At 48.1% G+C, this 23365-nt stretch overlaps 1 protein-coding gene across 2 annotated transcripts in view; it reads right to left on the bottom strand.

Annotated features, from left to right (window-relative positions):
• TP53INP1 (tumor protein p53 inducible nuclear protein 1) overlaps nucleotides 1–22094 on the bottom strand; it is a 52048-nt gene extending 29954 nt beyond the window's left edge. The window contains exons 1-3 of one of the 2 annotated variants that reach the window (XM_063924130.1): nucleotides 21893–22094; nucleotides 20550–20761; nucleotides 14498–14760 (exon numbers count right to left, since the gene is read on the bottom strand). In XM_063924130.1, coding sequence (XP_063780200.1) covers nucleotides 14498–14609 — 112 coding nt within the window. In that variant the 5' untranslated portion in view covers nucleotides 14610–14760; nucleotides 20550–20761; nucleotides 21893–22094. The remainder of the gene's footprint in view (nucleotides 1–14497; nucleotides 14761–20549; nucleotides 20762–21892) is intronic. The other variant, XM_063924129.1, reaches the window with a different exon arrangement.
• Between the last annotated feature and the right edge of the window lie 1271 nt (nucleotides 22095–23365).

Below are 23365 nucleotides of genomic sequence, written 5' to 3'. Positions count from 1 at the left end.
CGCAAAAGCTAGCTGCCCAATCCTAACCTTCCAATGATCTGCCCAAATCCAGATCACAAAGGGATACAAGTGAAAAAATAACGGGTGGAAGGAAGATCAAAGGCGCTGCTGTACAAGTGACGAATATAATAAAGAAAGGTATAATATACTTGCAAAACCTTAACTAGTTTTTCCGTCAATAACGTAAATTAGGAGATAAACAATTTCATTACGTGCCACACAATTAATGTCATTTATTTAATAAAATGCGATTGTGGTTTGCTGTATGTAGGCAGGACAGGGAGAGCATTAAAAACAAGGATCGCAGAACATATACGTAATGTGAAAAAGGGATTGCAAACCCACTCCCTCTCTGATCATTTTGCTAAAAAACATAACTGTGCAACATCAAAAATATCTTCATTTATGGGAATTCAGCAAATTAAATCCAACTGGAGGGACAGGGATTTAGAGACAAACCTCGCAAAGGCTGAGATGCAGTGGATTTTTAAATTAAATACACTTGTCCCTTGCGGCTTGAATTCAGACTTCGAGCTTAAATGGTTTATGTAATTAGTTTAAATCTGTCCCTTACCATTACCTTCTTAAATAACTTATAAAGTATGTTCATTGATAGGCTTGATGTTTATATTCACAGAATATATATCTCCTTTTTAATTTTAATGTACATCAATTAATGGAGAGGTGCATGTAATTTTGCCGTGTTCATTTAGCATGGTATTTTTAACAGTATTATTTTTAATAGCATTATTTTTAATATTATAATTGGTGGTTCTTGAACATGGTTCACAATTATATTATATTGTTGGAAAGTGATTTAGACACATGTGTATCATCATTCCCTGTGAAAGGGGAAGAAGGAGCTGTGTTCACCACTCATTTCCGGTTACTGGAACGCATTGCGAGATCCGTCATTATATCTACCTTCTGTTTCTTCTGTTGCCGGGTAACCGGGACGCGGTAAGCATCATTCCCCGTGAAAGGGGAGGATGTTTGTCACGTGTCCGCGGCCGACTTCCGGGTGCTGGAACGCATCCTGAAACGCAGAAAGTCAACAGGGCGCGATCGCGATGATTAGTCGCTCTGCTCCCTGCAAGAAAGGAAGCAGAGGTCACGTGATCGCGGCCCACTTCCGGACCATGGAACGCATCGTGGAACGCGGAAGTGCGGCTGGCCGCGACCACGATGCATTCCTAGCCATATTTAGATATATAATAGATATGAAAACGAAATTTAATAGTTGGGTGAGCATCATTATTCAATGTAGTTATAACCAGCACAGGGAAAGACAATAAAACATCTCACCCATACATTTTTATTCAAGTTACCCATGATGCATTTTCATTTCCTGTTCACTGGTATAAATATGGTTGTCAGTCACTGTCTGAGCATCCACCTTGAAAAAGACTTTGTGTCGAAACGGCGTTGGTGATATCAGACAGTGCTTTTTAATTCTCCTATATCCACACCAATCCAAGGTAATATGCAACATTTGTGTTCGCAAGTGTAAGTCCGGAATTCACTTGTGATTGTCGTATTCCATTCGGACACACATTTTGTTCTATCCTGGATTTTTTTGGTAACTGATTAAGGAGATTTTATTCAATTGTTTTTTAAATTGTATCACGCACCAATAAACTAATTCTTTTTGGAAGAGAAGAGTTATTCATCTATTTAAAGAAACTGCTACGTGTGGAATACTATCTGCTGAAAACGTGAGTGTGGTACGTTTTCGTTGAACAGATCTCGTTTCATGTGTTATGATTAGAAGTAAAAAAGAAACCTTTATGTGTATGGTGATATTTAACTCTAAGTGAGTTTTGGTACGTGTACCTATGTTTGTGAAGTGGTGGTGAGAAACTATCCTTATCTCCTATCAAGAAAAACCTCCACATCATAGGGCTCTGTTTCATCGGAGAACACACAAAAATTGAACTTATTGTAGACATTACTACACATTTGTTGTTTATTTTTGTTTTTATTGCATGTAAACATCTGGTAATCATTGGATTTATAGAAAAAGATTAACGAAGGACTACAAGGTTTTGAAAGTATATTATACCTTTCTTTATTATATTCGTCACTTGTACAGCAGCGCCTTTGATCTTCCTTCCACCCGTTATTTTTATTATTCTCAATACCTTTGGAATGAGAGGCAGAGGAGGGAACACATAAACCGACTGGTACACCCACAGTGTCACTAGAGCGTCCACAGCTATCGCCTGAGGGTCCCTTGACCTGGCGCAATATCTTTTTAGCTTTTTGTTGAGACGGGACGCCATCATGTCCACCTGTGGTTTTTCCCAACGGTTTACCAGCATCTGGAAGACTTCTGGGTGAAGTCCCCACTCCCCCAGGTGGAGGTCGTGTCTGCTGAGGAAGTCTGCTTCCCAGTTGTCCACTCCCGGAATGAACACTGCTGACAGTGCTAGTACATGATTCTCCGCCCATCGGAGAATTTTTGTGGCTTCTGCCATCGCCATCCTGCTTCTTGTGCCGCCCTGTCGATTTACATGGGCGACTACCGTGATGTTGTCTGACTGGATCAGCACCGGCTGGTGTAGGAGCAGGGATTTTGCTTGACTTAGGGCATTGTAGATGGCCCTTAGTTCCCGAATATTTATGTGAAGGGAAGTCTCCTGACTCGACCATAGTCCTTGGAAGTTTCTTCCCTGTGTGACTGCCCCCCAGCCTCGAAGGCTGGCATCCGTGGTCACCAGGACCCAGTCCTGTATGCCGAACCTGCGGCCCTCTAGAAGATGGGCACTCTGCAGCCACCACAGTAGCGACACCCTGGTTCTTGGAGACAGGGTTATCAAGCGATGCATCTGAAGATGCGATCCGGACCACTGGTCCAACAGGTCCCACTGAAAGATTCTGGCATGGAACCTGCCGAAGGGAATTGCTTCGTAAGAAGCCACCATCTTTCCCAGGACCCGCGTGCAGCGATGCACTGATACCTGTTTTGGTTTCAGGAGGTCTCTGACTAGAGATGACAACTCCCTGGCTTTCTCCTCCGGGAGAAACACTTTTCTCTGGACTGTATCCAGAATCATACCCAGGAACAGTAGCCGTGTCGTCGGAACCAGCTGTGACTTTGGGATATTCAGAATCCAGCCGTGCTGGTGCAGCACTTCCTGAGATAGTGCTACTCCCACCAACAACTGTTCCTTGGACCTCGCTTTTATTAGGAGATCGTCCAAGTACGGGATAATTAAAACTCCCTTTCTTCGAAGGAGTATCATCATTTCCGCCATAACATTGGTAAATACCCTCGGTGCCGTGGACAGTCCAAACGTCAGCGTCTGGAATTGGTAATGGCAATCCTGTACCACAAATCTGAGGTACTCCTGGTGAGGATGGTAAATGGGGACATGCAAGTAAGCATCCTTGATGTCGAGGGATACCATGTAATCCTCCTCGTCCAGGCTTGCAATAACCGCCCTGAGCGATTCCATCTTGAACTTGAATTTCTTTATGTATGTGTTCAAGGATTTCAAATTTAGAATGGGTCTCACCGAACCGTCCGGTTTCGGTACCACAAATAGTGTGGAATAATAACCCCGGCCTTGTTGAAGTAGGGGTACCTTGATTATCACCTGCTGGGAATACAGCTTGTGAATTGCCGTTAGCACCGCCTCCCTGTCTGAGGGAGCAATCGGCAAGGCAGATTTTAGGAACCGGTGGGGTGGGGACGCCTCGAATTCCAGCTTGTACCCCTGAGATACTATTTGCAGGATCCAGGGATCCACCTGTGAGCGAACCCACTGATCGCTGAAATTTTTGAGGCGACCCCCCACCGTACCTGGCTCCGCCCTTGGAGCCCCACCGTCATGCGGCGGACTTGGAAAAAGAAGCGGGGGAGGACTTTTGCTCCTGGGAACCTGCTGTTTGTTGCAGCCTTTTTCCCCTACCTCTGCCTCTGGACAGAAAAGACCCGCCTTTTCCACACCTGTTTTTCTGGGTCCGAAAGGACTGAACCTGATAAAACGGCACCTTCTTAGGCTGTGAGGGGATATGGGGTAAAAATGCTGACTTCCCAGACGTTGCTGTGGAAACTAGGTCCGAGAGACCATCCCCAAATAATTCCTCACCCTTATATGGTAACACTTCCATGTGCTTTTTTGAATCTGCATCTCCTGTCCACTGGCGAGTCCATAAGCCTCTCCTAGCAGAAATGGACAATGCACTTACTTTAGATGCCAGTCGGCAGATTTCCCTCTGTGCATCTCTCATATATAAGACTGAGTCTTTTATATGGTCTATGGTTAACAGGATCGTGTCTCTGTCTAATGTGTCAATATTTTCTGACAGTTTATCTGACCATGCAGCGGCAGCACTGCACATCCAAGCTGACGCAATAGCTGGCCTAAGTATAATGCCTGTGTGTGTGTATATATACAGACTTCAGGATCGCCTCCTGCTTTCTATCAGCAGGTTCCTTGAGGGCGGCCGTATCCGGAGACGGTAGTGCCACCTTTTTAGACAAACGTGTGAGCGCTTTATCCACTCTAGGGGGTGTTTCCCAACGTGACCTATCCTCTGGCGGGAAAGGGAACGCCATTAGTACCTTCTTAGGAATTACCAATTTTTTATCAGGGAAAGCCCACGCTTCTTCACACACTTAATTTAATTCATCTGATGGGGGAAAAACTACGGGTAGTTTTTTCTCTCCAAACATAATACCCTTTTTAGTGGTACCTGTAGTTATATATCAGAAATGTTTAACACCTCTTTCATTGCCTCAATCATACAGTGAATGGCCTTAGTGGGCATCAGGTTTGACTCATCGTCGTCGACACTGGTGTCAGTATCAGTGTCGACATCTGGGTCTGCTTGAGGTAGCGGGCGTTTTAGAGCCCCTGACGACCCATGCGACGCCTGGGCAGGCACGAGCTGAGAAGTCGGCTGTCCCACATTTTGCATGTCGTCGATTTTCTTATATAAGGAGTCTATACGTGCACTCATTACTTTCCATAAGCCCATCCACTCAGGTGTGTGCCCCGCAGGGGGTGACATCCCTTCTAAAGGCATCTGCTCCGCCTCCACATCATTATCCTCATCAAACATGTCGACACAGCCGTACCGACACACCACACACAAGGAATGCTCCGAATGAGGACAGGACCCACAAAAGCCCTTTGGGGGGACAGAGTGAGAGTATGCCAGCACACACCAGAGCGCTATATAATGCAGGGACTAACTGAGTTATGTCCCCTATAGCTGCTTTTTATATTATATATGTATTGCGCCCAAATTTAGTGCCCCCCCTCTCTGTTTTTACCCTGTTCTGTAGTGTAGGCTGCAGGGGAGAGCCAGGGAGCTTCCTTCCAGCGGATCTGTGAAGGAGAAATGGCGCCAGTGTGTCTGAGGGAGATAGCTCCGCCCCTTTTCCGCAGCCCGCTTTTTTCTGGATTCTGGCAGGGGTATTTTCCACATATATAGCCTCTGGGGCTATATATTGTGGTATTTTTGCCAGCCAAGGTGTTTTTATTGCTGCTCAGGGCGCCCCCCCCCCCCCCCCCCAAGCGCCCTGCACCCTCAGTGACCGGAGTGTGAAGTGTGCATGAGGAGCAATGGCGCACAGCTGCAGTGCTGTGCGCTACCTTGGTGAAGACTGATGTCTTCTGCCGCCGTTTTTCCGGACCTCTTCTTGCTTCTGGCTCTGTAAGGGGGACGGCGGCGCGGCTCCGGGACCGAACACCAAGGACTGGGCCTGCGGTCGATCCCTCTGGAGCTAATGGTGTCCAGTAGCCTAAGAAGCCCAATCCGGCTGCAAGCAGGCGAGTTCGCTTCTTCTCCCCTTAGTCCCTCGCTGCAGTGAGCCTGTTGCCAGCAGGTCTCACTGAAAATAAAAAACCTAAAACTATACTTTCTTTCTAAGGGCTCAGGAGAGCCCCTAGTGTGCATCCAACCTCGGCCGGGCACGAAATCTAACTGAGGCTTGGAGGAGGGTCATAGTGGGAGGAGCCAGTGCACACCAGGTAGTCATAAATCTTTCTAGAGTGCCCAGCCTCCTTCGGAGCCCGCTATTCCCCATGGTCCTTACGGAGTTCCCAGCATCCACTAGGACGTTAGAGAAAACATATTATAAAGGCAACAAGGTGAAAAATGTAAAAATAAAATATAAAATAAAAATACGGAAAAAAATAAAATAAAACATACATACACCGCATCTACCACGTAGTGGAGGGTGCACTCTCGGAAAGATCAGTCTTAGAGATAAGTAGATGTGCCAATCTGTTTAATTAGGTTCAAGGGTGATGCTGTTAATAATCGACGTTTCGGTCCATTCGTGGACCTGTATCAAGACAGGCAGTTCAAGACATCCGAGGTAATAAATCGCAGTCAAGCAATATTAAGAAGTAGAACATAAGCGACTCCATTTAAAACAGGCCACTGAAAGCTTCTAAATTAGACATGATGCAGCTATGGTCCCTTCCGCTGGTGCCGGCTTAATTCAGCACACTAAAGATCATAACGCCAGGGGACTGCTGATAGAGATAGAGAGATATAGATTATACACACACACACACACACACACACACACACACACTCTGGCAATGTTACAGCTCCTTTGGGGAAGATGTTAAAGAATGGGTAGAGAAGGAACTCTGCACTTTCCGTTTCACAGTGCAGCTGTCTTAAGCTGGGTGCACACTAGATGATATTTCAAACGAATTTGGCAATAACGACCATTTAGTATGACAAATTTGTTTTATCGTCCAGTGTATACCAACTAGATCGCTAGCAATGCGCGCTCCCGTGGACCGCTAGCGACATCCCCAGTCGTCTGTACATGCAGTTCAATCTGGGGATGCCGCATTCAATGCCATGCTGCTGAATGCTCCTCTCCCCACCGCTGCTGACATAGCCAAGTGTGTATGCACTTGCCGATACTGGCTCCCCGCCAGGGCCCGTTGCTAGCAAGCTCACCAGGGATGCATTGTTTAGTGTGTATCTGCCATTACCCTACCACTAGCCCCAGAGGTTTACTACCCGCTTGATGTCTCCCACCTTGTCTGTTGGAGCCCAGGACAGGGTGCAGAAGTAGGCGGTAGGAGCCTAGAGCGATGGCTGAAACATCACAGAAGGCTCTGCACCAGGCAGTGGGCACAAGGGGACGGCTCACCTAATGATGCCCATTTTCCCTTGTCCTCTGCACTCTTTGGCGTCTCTTTTCTCCCTGATTACAGGAGCGCATCCAGAGAGTTGCATCCGAGTGTGCCTCTAAGTTATTACGGGCCAGACAATACTGCTGCAACCGATACACACAGCCAGTGTCTCTCCCCTGTGACTACAGGCCTGCAGCGTGCATGCGCATCTTCAGACACAGTGGGTGTAAGAGCCCCCCAAGTAAGGCCAGTGTCTGGAGATGTGCATGCACGATGCACTGGAAGGGCCCCACAAGCTCTGGCTGGACCTGTTCCGAGACCCATTTCGGCAGGCAGAATTGACCATTTAAATATTAAAAAGATACATTTATTGACATTCTGCACAAGAAATGGTGCAGATAGATATATAGATTTTTTTTTTTGTAATCATTAAACTGATAGGGACTGGGGAGAGAGGGTTCAATACCTATCTGCATCTACCGCCCCCTCGTCTCCATATACTCCTACCCAGCCATTCCCCCTCCTCCCCAGTGCCTATCTCTCTCTGTCCCCCTCCCCGTTTGCAGCCATGTGATACACATCAGTGCTACACAGGTTGTGTGCGTTTCACAGCGAGCAGCAGGAAGCTGTACGTCTCCCTGCACGGAGACTCTGTGACTTTCGTTTATGGAGGCTCCTGTGAACTCTTTCCAACTCCGGCCACCCGGCGGTGACAGGCAGCATCCGAGGACATAGACTGGACTGGAGGATGGATAAGGAGCGCTGCAGGAAGGGTAGTCTGGTGCCCACACACATTTTAGTTTAATAATCCCGCCCACCTAAAGACGGCCGACCATACACACAGAGTGATGTACTAATATATGTGCAGATATATTGCCCATCATCTGTGCTGCAGGGCCGACGCGATATGTCTGAACAACGGTGTTCACAGACATATCACTTGTACACCCACGCCGATCTGTTATCGATATATTGGCCGATCAATTTATCGGGCAATATATCTGCTAGTGTGTACCCAGCATAAGAGTCAGTCAAAACCACTGAGCCATCGTCTGCATTGAAGCAGGCAACCCTGGCTTAGCTGGATCATAGAGAACGAAGAGGGAATCAGACATCCGCAGCTGAGCCATCCTGCTCACCGAGATGGCCAGAGCCCTTACCACATTGAAAGATGGAGAGGAATAGAGATTCCTCTGAAACACAGGTACCACAATAGGCTGGTTGATGTGGAACAAAGAAACCACTTAAGACAGAAAGTCTTAACCCGTCTTTGTGCGGAGTACCGCACCATCTTCATGGAAGACTAGATACGAGGAGCTACACTACAAGGCTCCCGGTTCCAAGACTCTGCTGGCTGAAGCCAAGCGAGAAGACAACCGTCATCCAGGATAGAAACTTCATGTCAGTCGTTTCCATAGGCTCGACAAAAGATGACTGAAGGAAAGAGTATCTGTACCTTCAAAGACCGCAGCTGTAATCCAGACGAGAATCCTGTCTGAAGTAACAGCAAGAGCCAAGGCAAAAAGACCCTGTTGGAGAAGGTCCTCCCAGAGGAGGTAGTGGCCAAGAGTCTGCTATAAGAAGAAGTCGCAGGTCAGCCAGTCGAGAGATATTAGGACTGTGGCGTATTTGTACTTAAGGACCCTCAGTAGAAGAGGAAATGGCGGGAACAGGAAAAAGGAGTTGAAAACGGCCAAGGAGTTGTTAAGGCATCCACAGCCTACACTTCTGGGTCCCGAGTTCTGGAGCTGAACCGAGGGAGCCAATGGTCTTGCCCAGACATAGGAAGTCTATTTGAAACTCGCCCCAACAACGGACTAGCTCTGTCAAGACCCGTGGATGCAACGCTTGTTTTCTAAGATGATGAACCAGACGACTTAGGTAAACTGCTCACCAATATTCTACCACGAGGAAGAAAATTGCTGAAATCACCATGGTATACTTTTTAGCTCAGAGGAGAAAAACGACTTATGTCCTGCATTGTTCCCTTTTCTGAGTGGACTCAAATTGCCTGATCCCCGAGTAGAGGAAAAACAGACAAAAGGCACGGAATACCGGCCAGAGTTACAGAATGAAGATTGGTAAGGATGACTTCTGAAGAGACACTCTTGGAAGCGACGGTCCATATTCATGGTGCCCCAAATTGGAAGACCGGCATCCATCTTTAGTAGAACCCAGGTCCATATGCCAAATCGACGGCCCCCTAGGAGGTGAGAGGTCTGCAAACTGCAGAGGAGCAAGACCCGCGTGGGTGTTAAGTGAGCCAGATGATGCAGCTGTAAATGTGACCCAGACGACTGGAAGAGGAGAGTCAATTACAAGGGTCGTGAATGAAACAGACCATCGTGGATAGTGTCGAAAACAGCCACCACGCAGCCCAGGAGACAAAGGTGTACTGAAAACAAACTGAGGTTGGAGGACTAACCGAACAGACTCCTGTATCATCCCTATGAGCCAGAGTCCCTGAGCAGAGTTCAGGTGTGACTTCGGGAAGTTGAAAAAGTCATCCATGCCATACCAGAACTTGATGAGTTAAGGCAATATCCTTCAATAATTCTACTAATGAGGATACCATCTTGGTAAAGGAATAATAATCACTCCATGCGCACAGAGGAGTCATCATTACCATCCTCACTTTGGAGAAAAGCTCATGGTTTGTGAGGCTACCAGATTGTAATGAGGGGATAAGCATCCTTGACATCCGGTGATATGAGGAACTCCTCTGCCTCAAGCCCCACAATTACAGAGTGGAGGGATTGAATCTTGAATTTGAAAACACTCAAGAATGGATGTAGTGGTTTCAATATCAGAATGGATCCGACGGATCCATCTGGCCTCAGGACCATGATGAAGGGAAGAGCCGTGGAGATCGCCTCTTACAATACCCCACTCAGCGTCTCCGAAACTGGCAAACCGGAGGTAAAGAAGCTATAAATGGTTGAAAAAAAAACCCCGAAAAAGTCTATTTTGTACCCGGGTGTGAATTAGACGGGCTCCAGCCCCGGGCCCCCCACCCGTTGAAAGGGCAGCCTACAAGCATCTGGGTTTTCGGCAGGCTTGAGAGCCTGGTGTGCCGAAATGGCTACAGCTCAACCTCCACCTTTGGAATTACAAGATGTGGAAGAGGAACCTCTGACACAGCCACTGAACTTGGAAAAGTTTTACCCTACCTGGTCTCAAACCCCAGTTGTCTTCAAGGAGCATTAGTGACTATACCACTGAGTCCGAGAGTCTGCTGATTAAGATCCACGTGAAGTAGAAGAGGCGGATGGGAGATGCATGTATTTACCCCATATAGCCTGCAGCTCCAGGCCACATAAAATGTGGCCTGAAAAGGTAGAGCCTGTACTGCCCCGTGTTTGAGTGCAGCGTCTGCCTGCCACTGGCAAAGTCATAGGGTTCTGCGGATCGAGACTGCCGACGAAGAAATACGAGAGGTAAGTATGCCTACCTCTTTAGAGACCTCGCCAAATTTGACAGCAGTTTTACAGATATGTTCTGCTGGTGGGATACCAGCTCACAACCCTTTAGATAGCCCCTTGACCCAGAGGGCTATGGGACTGTTAAACCAGAAGCCGGGCAAAGATCACCATTGCTATTGAAAGACTTAAGTGTTGTTTCAAACTTACGGTCTGCAGATTCCATTAGCGAAGTTGCGCCATGAAACCGTAGAACCGGCTTGTTCTACAAATGTGGAAACTCCACGGTTGGAAGATTCTCCCACTCTACTGTGTTATCTGTTGGAAAAGGGAGAAGAGGCAAGCAGAAGCTGTAAAACTTGAAATCCCCTAACCAGGATGTTTTCAAGCCAATGTTAACTGCCTGTGAAACCGGAAACGTGACCAAAGTTCTCAACAGATAGAGTGGTCCCGAGAGAGGGGGGGGCAAATTATCCAGGCCCAGGTCTGATGGAGAGGCCCCCTCCCCCTTACCTGGCAGCAGTAGCGTGCTGGGCTGCAGTGTGGCCATGGAGGCGCTTAAAGTACAATTATTTCAGCATTTTCTTCTTCTAAGAATGCATGACCACGCCTCCTGTGATTAGGCCACACCTCCTTAAAAAGTACCTGGGCCCAGCAAGGCTCTACTGCCCTGATCAGATACCACTAACACCTGACTCAGTGTCTCTATGTCCTATAGATTGTAATCTTGCGAGCAGGGCTTTGCTAACTCTAGGTCTGTCTGTTATTACACAGTTTGTCTTAATACTGTTGTTTGCAATTGTAAAGCGCAACGGAATATGTTGCAATATATAAGAAAAACTGGAAATAAATAAGTTCTGGAAAACCAGATAAAGGCCCCCATCCACTAGGGAGTTTTATCTCAGCAATGAGTTGGATCCATTATTCCTGCAATCTGGCTGGGAGCTTCACGGGAGCCCTGCAATTGCAATTTGCTACTTGAGTGTATTTTTTACATGTGATTTATCTCATGCAATCTAACGTTATTAAACCTATTTCTGGGTGATTGAGATAACTATAATGTGCAGCGCGTGTGATCTGCGATTGTGATGGGAGACACAGGAGCGCACATCGCAATCACACGAAAAGGACATGCAATGCGACACTTTCCATGTAATCTGTCTCAATCGCATAAAAACAGGCCATATGGCACTAGTGGATGGGGGCCTTTAGAGACTTGTTGAGAAGGTTCCTCCTCTGACTCTTGGAGGAATTCCCCCTGCACGAGAATGGATTTCCGAAACATTTTGTCTTCCGAGCCCGATGCCCGACTTGTAGGCATTATTTAAGTAGTCCCTGCCTCAACCCAGCTAGAGCCTGTGCCCAATCCAGTCTAGAAGTAAACCTCTGTACTATCATTGGTGTTGTCAGGATGCCTCGCTGTTCACGAGAGGCAGCCAGAACAGAGGTTAAAAACCAGACAACTCCTGCTAGCGTGGAGCAGGGTCATGTACAGGGGGAGCCTCCTGTATGTAAATGTGTTATAGCAGCACGCATCACGCCGCTAGAACACTTCCTGCTTTCACAGAGGCGAAGCAGGGAGGGACATCGACAAGATGTATTAACATCTTGGCTGCTGAAGCGGGGGAGCCTCCGGCGATGTCCAACTGAGTTCACAGTGCGCCAGCTCAGAGCTGACGCGCTGTGTCTCCTTCTCGGCATGCGCGGGATCTCACTACTCACGCGAGATCCCTAGTGCGGTCAGGAGACCGCTCTGTCCCTGCTGTGATCTATGGGCATCGCCACCTGCAGCTGTCAAAATCGCCACCTGTAGTTGTCGGAACGGCACTGTTATAGATCGCAGCGCCAATATGGATAGGGGGGCATAGCGCCCCCGTCACTGGGCACAGATCGCAGCTATCAAACATAGGAGGGGGTGGGAGTGGTAAAGCAAACATAACGTGCTCTGATACCGCTTCTCCCCTCCCATAATGACTGTTACATTTTCCCCTGTAACCCCAAACAGCACTTCTTTCACACAAAAACATATTGGAAGCCTCGGAAGCAGCAGCGATAGCTCTGTATGTAAACGCAGCAGGAGGCGACCATTCCATGACTCCTGCTGCAGTAATGATCCGACCCGTGACCTTGGATGCAGCATCGGATCACTGCAATACCATCAGGTGGCTTGCGGTACCCAAGGGGGGGAGGGGGGGGGGGGGGGGGTCACACAAAGTCTTCCATCGCAGCTCATTGTCAGAGGCCAGGAAATCTCCAACAGAGTTCCTAACTCTTCCATCCCACTAAATGGCGGTGACGGCCTCAGTTGTCACAAACTGAGGCCGTCACCGCCCCCAAACAGCATAAATCACTGCCGTGCTGCATACTGTGTTGCAAGACCCAATAGTCCACAAGCAGAACAGGTCTTGCGCATGTGCAAAATACCAAACATCAATGCTTTGCACATCAAGACGCAGATACCGAACATCAATGCTTTGCACATCAAGACGCAGATACCGAACATCAATGCTTTGCACATCAAGACGCAGATACCGAACATCAATGCTTTGCACATCAAGACGCAGATACCGAACATCAATGCTTTGCACATCAAGACGCAGATACCGAACATCAATGCTTTGCACATCAAGACGCAGATACCGAACATCAATGCTTTGCACATCAAGACGCAGATACCGAACATCAATGCTTTGCACATCAAGACGCAGATACCGAACATCAATGCTTTGCGCATAAAGACGCAGATACCGAACATCAATGCTTTGCACATCAAGACGCAGATACCGAACATCAATGCTTTGCACATCAAGACGCAGATACCGAACATCAATGCTTTGCACATCAAGACGCAGATACCGAACATCAATGCTTTGCGCATAAAGACGTAGATCCTTCAGTCCCATTGTCTCCATACACTAGAAATCGGAAAAGGTATACACATACCCAATTTTCTGAATAATACCAAGGCAAAGGGAATGACAATACTAAGAACTGCAAGTACTATATTGGGAACAAAAATGACTGGCTTTGACCAACCATCCGGCAAGCCTACATAAAAGCAGGTACTTATCTATCATGCGATACCACAAGGGAGGCATCTTTAGTATGCAGAAGAACAATGACCCCAAACATACAGCCAATGTCATTAAGAACTATCTTTAGTGTAAAGAAGAACAAGGAGTACTGGAAGTGATGGTATGGGCCCACAGAGCCCCGATCTCAACATCCTGGGGGTAAATTTACTAAGATGGGAGTTCTATTTAAGATGGGATGTTGCCCATAGCAACCAATCAGATTCCAGGTATTATGTTCTAGAAGGTGCTAGATAAATGAGAAGTAGAATCTGATTGGTTGCTATGGGCAACATCCCATCTTAAATAGAACTCCCATCTTAGTAAATTTATCCCATGGAGTCTGTCTGGGATTACAATAAGAGACCGAAAGATTTGAGCAAGACTACATCCACAGAAGATCTGTGGTTAGTTCTCCAACATGTTTGGAACAACCACCCTGCAGAGATCCTTCAAAAACTGTGTGCGCAAGTGTACCTAGAAGAATTGATGCCGTTTTGAAAGCAAAGGGTGGTCACACCAAATATTGATTTGAATTAGATTTCTCTTCTGTTCATTCACTTTGCATTTTGTTAACTGACAAAAATAGAACTATTAACATTTCTATGTTTGAAAGCATTCTTTCTTTGCAGCATTTTTTTCACACCTGCCTAAAACTTTCGCACAGTACTGGATATCTATTATATCATATGATATAATCATCCCAGATGCATCCAAATTGAAGCCCTGGCTCTGCCTTACCGTCATGCCACAGTCCATTTCACATAGCGCTCCTACATACACAGATGACTGTATTGTATAGGCCCTTACTTAATGCACTGATCTACAGAACAAGCCACAAAACCTGACCTATAAGAGACTCGTACTATATAGCACAGAACTAAATTCTTACCTATAAAGTCAACTAGGATCCATTCATCGTCTTCTTTTTCACTGAGCTCTGGTTCTTCGCTCAGTCTACTACGGGCATCCCCCATGAACAGGCTGTTGAGCTTTTGGAACATTACAAGGAAGGTAGTGTCTCCGCCGCGATGCAGTCCTTCAGACGTCACAGTGATGGCTCAGGCTTAGCCGGTGGCACAGACAGTGATAAAGTGCATAAATTATGTCTCAGATCAGGAGGTACACAAGAAGCATCACAACTGTATATAAAACCTGAAGAAGAGAATATTAAGACTATGAGCAGCTTGCATTCCACAGTTTTTACTCTGAAAACATAATGGCGATATTCATGTGGTGGAGTAATTAACAACTGCGCATGCGCAAACATTTCTGAAGACCCCCTACGGCGCATGCGTCACACCGAGTGTACACACAAAGGTGCTGTTGCGACCAATTCAGGCGGTATCAGAAATGTGGTGGGGAAGTGATGGGCGTTCCTGGGTAGTGTCTGGGAGGTGGCATGTACTGCACGCACAAATGGGCCGCTCAGTAGTGGTGTTGTGGGGGTGTCGATGCACAGGCACAGGAGGCCATGGTCACATGGAGACACTGCACCTGTCATAGCTCTGCTGCAGTCGATGGTGGCATATAACATAGTACCATTCAGTAAAACAGAGTGCATGAATGCTAACAGTGGGCGCCTCAGTCCTCACGCTTTCAGCCACACAGATGTACACAAATAAAGGAATTTGTAGTGTTATTCGTATGAAATTGCAGATGGGCGATTGACAATAGACGCTGCTGCGTGTGCTTTTGTGGATAATACAGTCCTTCCTAACAGCCATTACATAAAAGTCATAGTCTCTACTCACTTGTATTTATGGCTATCTGTAGAATTATTGTTACAACAATGGGAAATAGAACAATAGATTAGACAGTGTGAATATTTGCCTGAAGGAGCAACTGCTCCTGTACCCCATGTGGCCCGTGCTTCCATACTCCCATAACGAAGTCTATACATGGCACGCAGACATGATTCATGTAGTATGACATAATCACACGTATACAGATGTGAAGAGTCATCTCACCAATGCCCAGAACTGGTCTCCTTCTCAGGATTCACTCGGCCACAAGCAATTCCTTCACTTAGGGATGTACTGAGGACAGTATGACTGGTGCCACCTACAAGGTAGCAAGGCCACATAAAGGAGCCACACAGTAAGTATAACCAGTAGGAGGCACATGCAGCTGAAATGGTGCAAGTTTTACCATGCCCTAATAACCAAACTGTGACAGCATTAGTGTTCACTCTAGGATTTTTTTAGGGCAGGGTGCTGATCACAGGGAGGGCACATTTTTCATTCGTGAGGGCACATTTTTCAGTTAGAAGGGCAACATTAGGTACATACTATAATGCTTGGTGCTCCCATTCCTATAGGTGAAAGCATGGACAGTGCGCGCCGGAGGCGTGCAGCAAAAATTTAGGGGAGTTGTTTTGTGGGGAAGGGGCGTGACCACATAATAGTACCAAATCACATTATACCACACAATAGTGCTGCTTATACACATTGCACCAGGTAGAACCTCCTATACACACTGCGCCAGGTGTATACATATTGCGCCAGATAGAGCACATTCTACACTTTGCACCAGGTAGAACCTCCTATACACACTGCGCCAGGTATAGCACGTTATACACACTGCGCCAGGTATAGCACGTTATACACATTGCACCAGGTAGAACCTCCTATACACACTGCGCCAGGTAGAGCACGTTATACACATTGCACCAGGTAGAACCTCCTATACACACTGCGCCAGGTAGAGCACGTTATACACATTGCACCAGGTAGAACCTCCTATACACACTGCGCCAGGTAGAGCACGTTATACACACTGCGCCAGGTAGAGCACGTTATTCATATTGCGCCAGGGAGAGAACACTGAGGCACACTGCAACAGGGAGAGAACACTGAGGCACACTGCAACAGGGAGAGAACACTGAGGCACACTGCAACAGGGAGAGAACACTGAGGCACACTGCAACAGGGAGAGAACACTGAGGCACACTGCAACAGGGAGAGAACACTGAGGCACACTGCAACAGGGAGAGACCACGGAGGCACACTGCAACAGGGAGAGACCACGGAGGCACACTGCAACAGGGAGAGACCACGGAGGCACACTGCAACAGGGAGAGACCACGGAGGCACACTGCAACAGGGAGAGACCACGGAGGCACACTGCAACAGGGAGAGACCACGGAGGCACACTGCAACAGGGAGAGAGCACTAGGAGGAAGGGGAGGACGGGCACAGGGCAGATGCAGAGCGGCACTCACCGTTGCGGAGGAGAGCGCTGTGCCGGATCAGCGGGGCCGGTCTCTTGATGCTGACGGCGGAGCCCAGGTCACCGCGCAGCGCCATGGTGAGGGGGAATCAAACCATGCCGGAGGACTGGCGGGAGACACCGCAGGCTCTAATTGGCTGCTCCTCCCCACTGCACGCTGACCCTGTCTCTGCCTTCAGCTGAGAGCTATCAGCGCGGCGGGGGGGAGAAGTGACAGCGCGGCGGGGGGGGGGGGGGGGGGGGAGAAGTGACAGCGCGGCGGGGGGGGGGGGGGGAAGTGACAGCGCGGCAGGGGGGGGGGGGGGGGAAGTGACAGCGCGGCAGGGGGGGGGAGAAGTGACAGCGCGGCGGGGGGGGGGGGGAGAAGTGACAGCGCGGCAGGGGGGGGGAAGTGACAGCGCGGCAGGGGGGGGGGGGGAAAGTGACAGCGCGGCAGGGGGGGGGGGGGGGGAAGTGACAGCACGGCAGGGGGGGGGGGGGGGGGGGGGGAGTGACAGCGCGGCAGGGGGGGGGGAGAAGAGCAGTCCTTAGCAGGGCGGGCACAAACGGGCAGGGCGGCATTCTGTCACTCAAAAAAGGGGCAGGGCGCAGCGCCCTGCGAAAGAAGCTTAGAGTGAACACTAAGCATGCTGGGATGTGTAGTTCCACGGCAGCTGGAGGGCTGCAATACCCTTGCTGTACACAAATTACAGAAAGCCTCATTTTATATGCTGGGTTTCACAGGTGCTCCAATAGGGTGTAGTACGGCTGACCGGCGGTCTCCTGACCGCCGGTCAGCTTACCGACGTCGGGATCCCGGCAGCATACCGACGCCGGGATCCCGGCGGGGAGGGGCGAGTGCAGCAAGCCCCTTGCGGGCTCGGTGGCGACCTGCAGTCGCCACGGGTTCTATTCCCACTCTATGGGTGTCGTGGACACCCACGAGTGGAAATAGTCCCTGTTGGTCGGCATGCCGACCATCGGGACAGTGACCCGTCGGGCTGGTGGAGGAGTTCATGTGACTGTCGGTCAGCTGACCGGCGGTCACATGAATACCACCCCTCCAATATAAGCCCCAAAAAGTCTTTATCACTACAGCATATATGGCAGCCACTGAACACCTGGTGATAAACAGGGTCCTAAGTTGGCTACAAATACTATTTCTAAACAATGCAATAGGCTAAAAATGACCAAGGGAAATATGAACTCCAATTTCCAAATGTTACATTTAGACTATTCCATATTAAGAAATATGCACAACGGCACGTTTTACGTGGCTAAAGCAGGCACTTCTAGGTGCAGACGGCATGATATTTAAAAAAAAAAAAAAAAACCCACACCTGACAGCTCCATATCTCCCTTCACTTTATAGAAACGGGATCTCGTACAAAAGTGTTCGCTACCCCTTAGGGTGGCGAGCACTTGTGCAAATTGGGCATTCAGCTGACAGGGCGAAGGGTGCTGCTCTCAACAACATTTACAAACCACGGCAGCGGCAATTCACACCCTTTACCAGGATCTCTATTCACCCCATAGTGCCACTAGTTGCCACATAATTAAAATATTATGAAACGACATTTTAAACCAAAAGCAGGACAGAGGTAAAGATTAAAAGCAGTGCCATGCATAAGCAATTGTACTCTTCCAAAATCCTCAGGTAATTTCATTACATATACTCTATCTGTAAACAACTCGAACATATTTTCCCGATCTTATTAATAGAATGCATTATGTGCCCCTCCCAGTGATCTCAATAAAGGCCAATCAGACCATGATGTAACCAAGGACACAGAGGCCCCTGTCAGGGAAGTGAAAGGTTCATTTTTGGCAAACTTTACTATCACAACTTTTTACAGGGTTATATTAGGAATCTGGCTACACCCATTTATAAATAGAGTGTTAAAAATAAATAAAAATTCCAAATGCTGCTTGAAAACCAAAACTAAACAACTTTGGACACGCACATCATTGACACCGGGGGTGCGAAAGTGACCTATTCAGGCACCCAAACGGCACTTTTTTCGCGTTGCGCCCAGAACTTTGGTCTAGTTTGGCCATTTTATGCACCCTACACCAGCAACTCAATTCACCCCATAGTGCCACAAGTAGCTTTACATAGACCATGACAAAAATTAAGGAAACCAAAGCTATAAACAGCTATTGCACTGGTACTGTATGTATACACGTGTGAACAGAAGCAGTCATACAACCTGGGAATTCAATTGACCCCTAAGTCTATAGAAACACACTTAACTATTACAGAAATCTGTTAACCAAAGTGTATAGTGTTATAACTCCAATGACTACATCTGTAAATATATAACTCCACACAGAAAGAAGTATATTGCTCTGGTCTGTATCTCAGCACAGACCAGAGTGTGCTAGAAGCACCAGAGCAGAAAGCAAAACCAGAGACAGGAAAGAGGAACATGTTGTGACAAGTGCAGGGTGCAAGAATTAACACTACAATTTGCCCTTTTAGGTCACCCCAGTAAACATACACGGGCCTTATTCTGCATAGGATGCAAGTGCATAAGAGGACACAATCCACATCCGCAGACTGCTAATGCAGCCTGTGCATGCGTCACACAAAGCACCCACAGTAGGAAGGTGTTCCATATCAGTGGTCAATCCAGATAGCCGCAATGATCTTGTGGGAGCGACTCATTGTGGCAGCCAAAACTCGCACGAAAGTGCTCGGCACCCCATATAGGTCCGAGCAAATTTGTCTGAATTGGGGCTGATTTTAGCCCGTGAAGTGTGTGAGATCGGGTGCCTTTGCTGGCGCTGAAACACCTGACAGCTAACTGGAATGACCCCCCTACTCTGATCTCTGTGAAAGGGGCATTTCTAAGCAGTAACAGACGCGTTTTGTTGGGAGTGTCTTGAGGAGTGGATGCAAGTTCAAATACGAATGATGGCAGCTGTGGGCAGTAGAACACTGGGCACCAAGATGTATACAGAGTTTGAGCGTGCTCTTGGAGCTACAACTGAATATAACCACCTCAGTCCAATCAATATACCTTCTGCTCATACATTAGCACAATAATAACATGATGTGTTATGCCATGTTGAATAGCGCTAACACATGCTTTGATGTTTTAATAAATTCATGTTATATCTTTTTATATCTGTTCCGATCATGTTATTCAAACTGTGCCAATCGGTCATAATCTATGAGCAGAAGATATATTGATTGGTCTGAGGTGGTTATATTCAGGTGTAGCGCCAAGAGCACGCTCAAACTCTGTATACTGTCTAACTAATAGGGGGCATCTAAGGGATCCCCATCTGAGATAGAAGCTGGCTGGAGCTAACCCTGTGGTAGCGTCAGTTTGAGTCCCTACCCACAAAATATTGCCAAGATGCATACACATGGTGCCACATGGATACTCACATAAGGTAGTATTGGATGCCACAGTCTTATGCACTTGCAGCCAACTCAGGGGTCAATCCAATTGGCCGAGATATCGCAGCTGCGAATCAGCACTTTATGGCGGGCCGAATTCGCACAAGACTGCTCACCACCCCATAGAAGTCTGAGCAATTTTGTGCGAATTGGCTGCTGATTCGCGGCCGCGAAGGGTACGAGATAGGGTGCAAAGTGCCGTTGAAACTGCACCCTTCTAAAGTAAATTGGCTTGACCCCTCAGAATCAGGGCCAAATCATGTGGGATTATATTTACTCAAAACATTTTATACAAAATTTTAAAACAACAGTACTGTTAGCCCACCTTATATGCATTATAGCAGTGGTTCCCAAACTGTGTGCCGTGGCACCCTGGGGTGCCTCAGAATACTTGCAGGGGTGCCTTGGATTGGTGGTCCAGGACCAATCAAAATTATTTCTGGTCAATGTTATAGGCAAAACCAGTGCTGGTGGCTGTCAATCATAAAATATGTGGACAAACAGAAGCAAATCTTATCCCTCACCACATAATGGAACCTAAAGATGACATGTAAACACAATCTTTGATTTAATATTTATTACAAAAAGTCTCGCTAAGAAATTTTTGGCCTAGGGGTGCCATGAATAAAATGCTGATACTCTATGGTGCCATGATTCCAAAAAGTTTGGGAACCACTGCATTATAGGGATAATCATACCACAAAAGAAACACTTCACAGGCAACATGCACAAATGCAGTTGTTTTTTTTTCCTAGTCAGAAATGAGATTATGGGGGAGGGGATATTGGAATTTTCATAGAAAACCAGCTACCCTAGGTAACAAATGGTCTGCCCAAGTGAATCTGGCATGTTTTATTAACTTTCCCAGGAACACAGCCAGAGGAACAGATCATCCGTTTGCCTCCTCAGTTCCAGGAAAACAAGTGCTAGCATTGTTATTCCAAATAACTAGACACAGACATGGGATCATTCTAGGACAGTCTTGGATCGCAACTTGCTGATGAACTGCAACTCCCAGCAAGTCCTTGGCTGACTCTGGATGTCAGGAGCTGCAGAGATTCGTAGTGCCACACTAATCTCGGCTGACAGTAGCTACAAGTTGTCCAGTGTGATAGTAGAGAGATACAATGTAGCGTTCCTTTCCACTCCTGCTACACCACAGTCAGCGTGAAGGTGGTTCATTGTTCCTGTTACCCACAACAATGACCAGGGGTCACCTAGGGAGAAGATGGAAGGGGGTATTGACGTCAGAGTTTACGGGCCATTGCGTCACCCATGGAAAGATGCACCATGGGCAGGGATAAGAGGCGGAGACCTGTTGCAGCTCACAGTCAGTCCGCAAAACGTCATCAGTGTCACACAAAGGAAGGGAGCAGCTACTACAGAGAACAAAAACAACAGCCCGGGCCTGGAGCCAGTACGTCACTCTGCGCCCCTTACCGGTGCCAGCGCAAGCGTGCCGAGACTCGCTAACGCAGCGCAAACGCTCTTCGAACGCTAACGTTCTAAAACGTTCTATGGGGCGCGCAGCGAAAGTTCTCTCGGCGCAGCCGTTGGCCCCCTCACATTCTGCCCGCACGCCGGTGATGTCATGCAGCGCACCCTCCCTAACACTGAAACTATAGCCGCCAGCGCAGCGCGGCGACCGGTCCCTGCACCGTTACTTACTCGTTACCGGTTACTTTGGACGGAATGCCGGGTCTAGTAGTCTCCTTGACGTTACTGAGGTAGTTGCAGGCACTCGCCGGTAATGGGAACGGTACTGCTGTGGTGACCGCGGCGCGGAACGGTCTCTGCTTCTGTTATCGCCTCAGTCCCCAAACTGAAGCTTTTGTTGTTATACAACTGAGTTTAGAAACAGCTGATCGGGGCGTGACGTCACGGCACCCTCCCACCGGCCAATCGGAGGCCGGGGGCGGGCTGTCGTTAGCGCACGTGACCGCTGCGGCCGGGCTCATACACAAGCAGGGCTGTCAGTCACTCACAGTCAGTCGGTGTGAGGGGATGGAGGGCAAGTCCGGGCACAGCTCAGTACAGCTGCTGTAGTACCTGGTATTGGTGCAGCCTGAGGCGCCCTGACTCTAGGGTATCTCCCTGTGTGTTATTACAGTGTAATCATTAATTTCTGCTGTACGTGGCCACCTGCTGTGTCCTCCTCCCCAGCCCTTCCCTGAAACATTTCCATACTGGTAACATCCTGAAAACTTCTGCATGGATATTTGTGCGTGTTGTTATCAGCTGTATTATGTAAACCAACCTGTGTTTTAGGTATATTGCTCCTGTGAGAGAGTCTGTAACTCTCAAAATTATGTTTGCTCATAACAACATTATTATTATTATCATCATCATCATTATCTTTTCTCTGACGTCCTAGTGGATGCTGGGAACTCCGTAAGGACCATGGGGATTAGCGGCTCCGCAGGAGACTGGGCACAAAAGTAAATCTTTAGGACTACCTGGTGTGCACTGGCTCCTCCCCCTATGACCCTCCTCCAAGCCTCAGTTAGATTTTTTTGCCCGGCCGAGAAGGGTGCACACTAGGGGCTCTCCTGAGCTTCTTAGTGAAAGTTTAGTTTTAGGTTTTTTATTTTCAGTGAGACCTGCTGGCAACAGGCTCACTGCATCGAGGGACTAAGGGGAGAAGAAGCGAACTCACCTGCGTGCAGAGTGGATTGGGCTACTTAGGCTACTGGACACCATTAGCTCCAGAGGGACCGAACACAGGCCCAGCCTCGGAGCTCGGTCCCAGAGCCGCGCCGCCGGCCCCCTTACAGAGCCAGAAGCAAGAAGAGGTCCGGAAAAATCGGCGGCAGAAGACATCCTGTCTTCACCAAGGTAGCGCACAGCACTGCAGCTGTGCGCCATTGCTCCTCAGCACACTTCACACTTCGGTCACTGAGGGTGCAGGGCGCTAGGGGGGGGCGCCCTGAGCAGCAATAAAAACACCTTGGCTGGCGAAAATACATCACATATAGCCCCCAGGGCTATATGGATGAATTTTAACCCCTGCCAGATTCCACAGAAAAACGGGAGAAAAGGCCGCCGAGAAGGGGGCGGAGCCTATCTCCTCAGCACACTGGCGCCATTTTCTCTCACAGCTCCGTTGGAGGGAAGCTCCCTGGCTCTCCCCTGCAGTTACTA

The sequence above is a fragment of the Pseudophryne corroboree genome, chromosome 5, assembly GCF_028390025.1.
Source record: "Pseudophryne corroboree isolate aPseCor3 chromosome 5, aPseCor3.hap2, whole genome shotgun sequence".
NCBI lineage: Eukaryota > Metazoa > Chordata > Amphibia > Anura > Myobatrachidae > Pseudophryne > Pseudophryne corroboree.
This window is presented reverse-complemented; position numbering and strand designations above follow the sequence as displayed.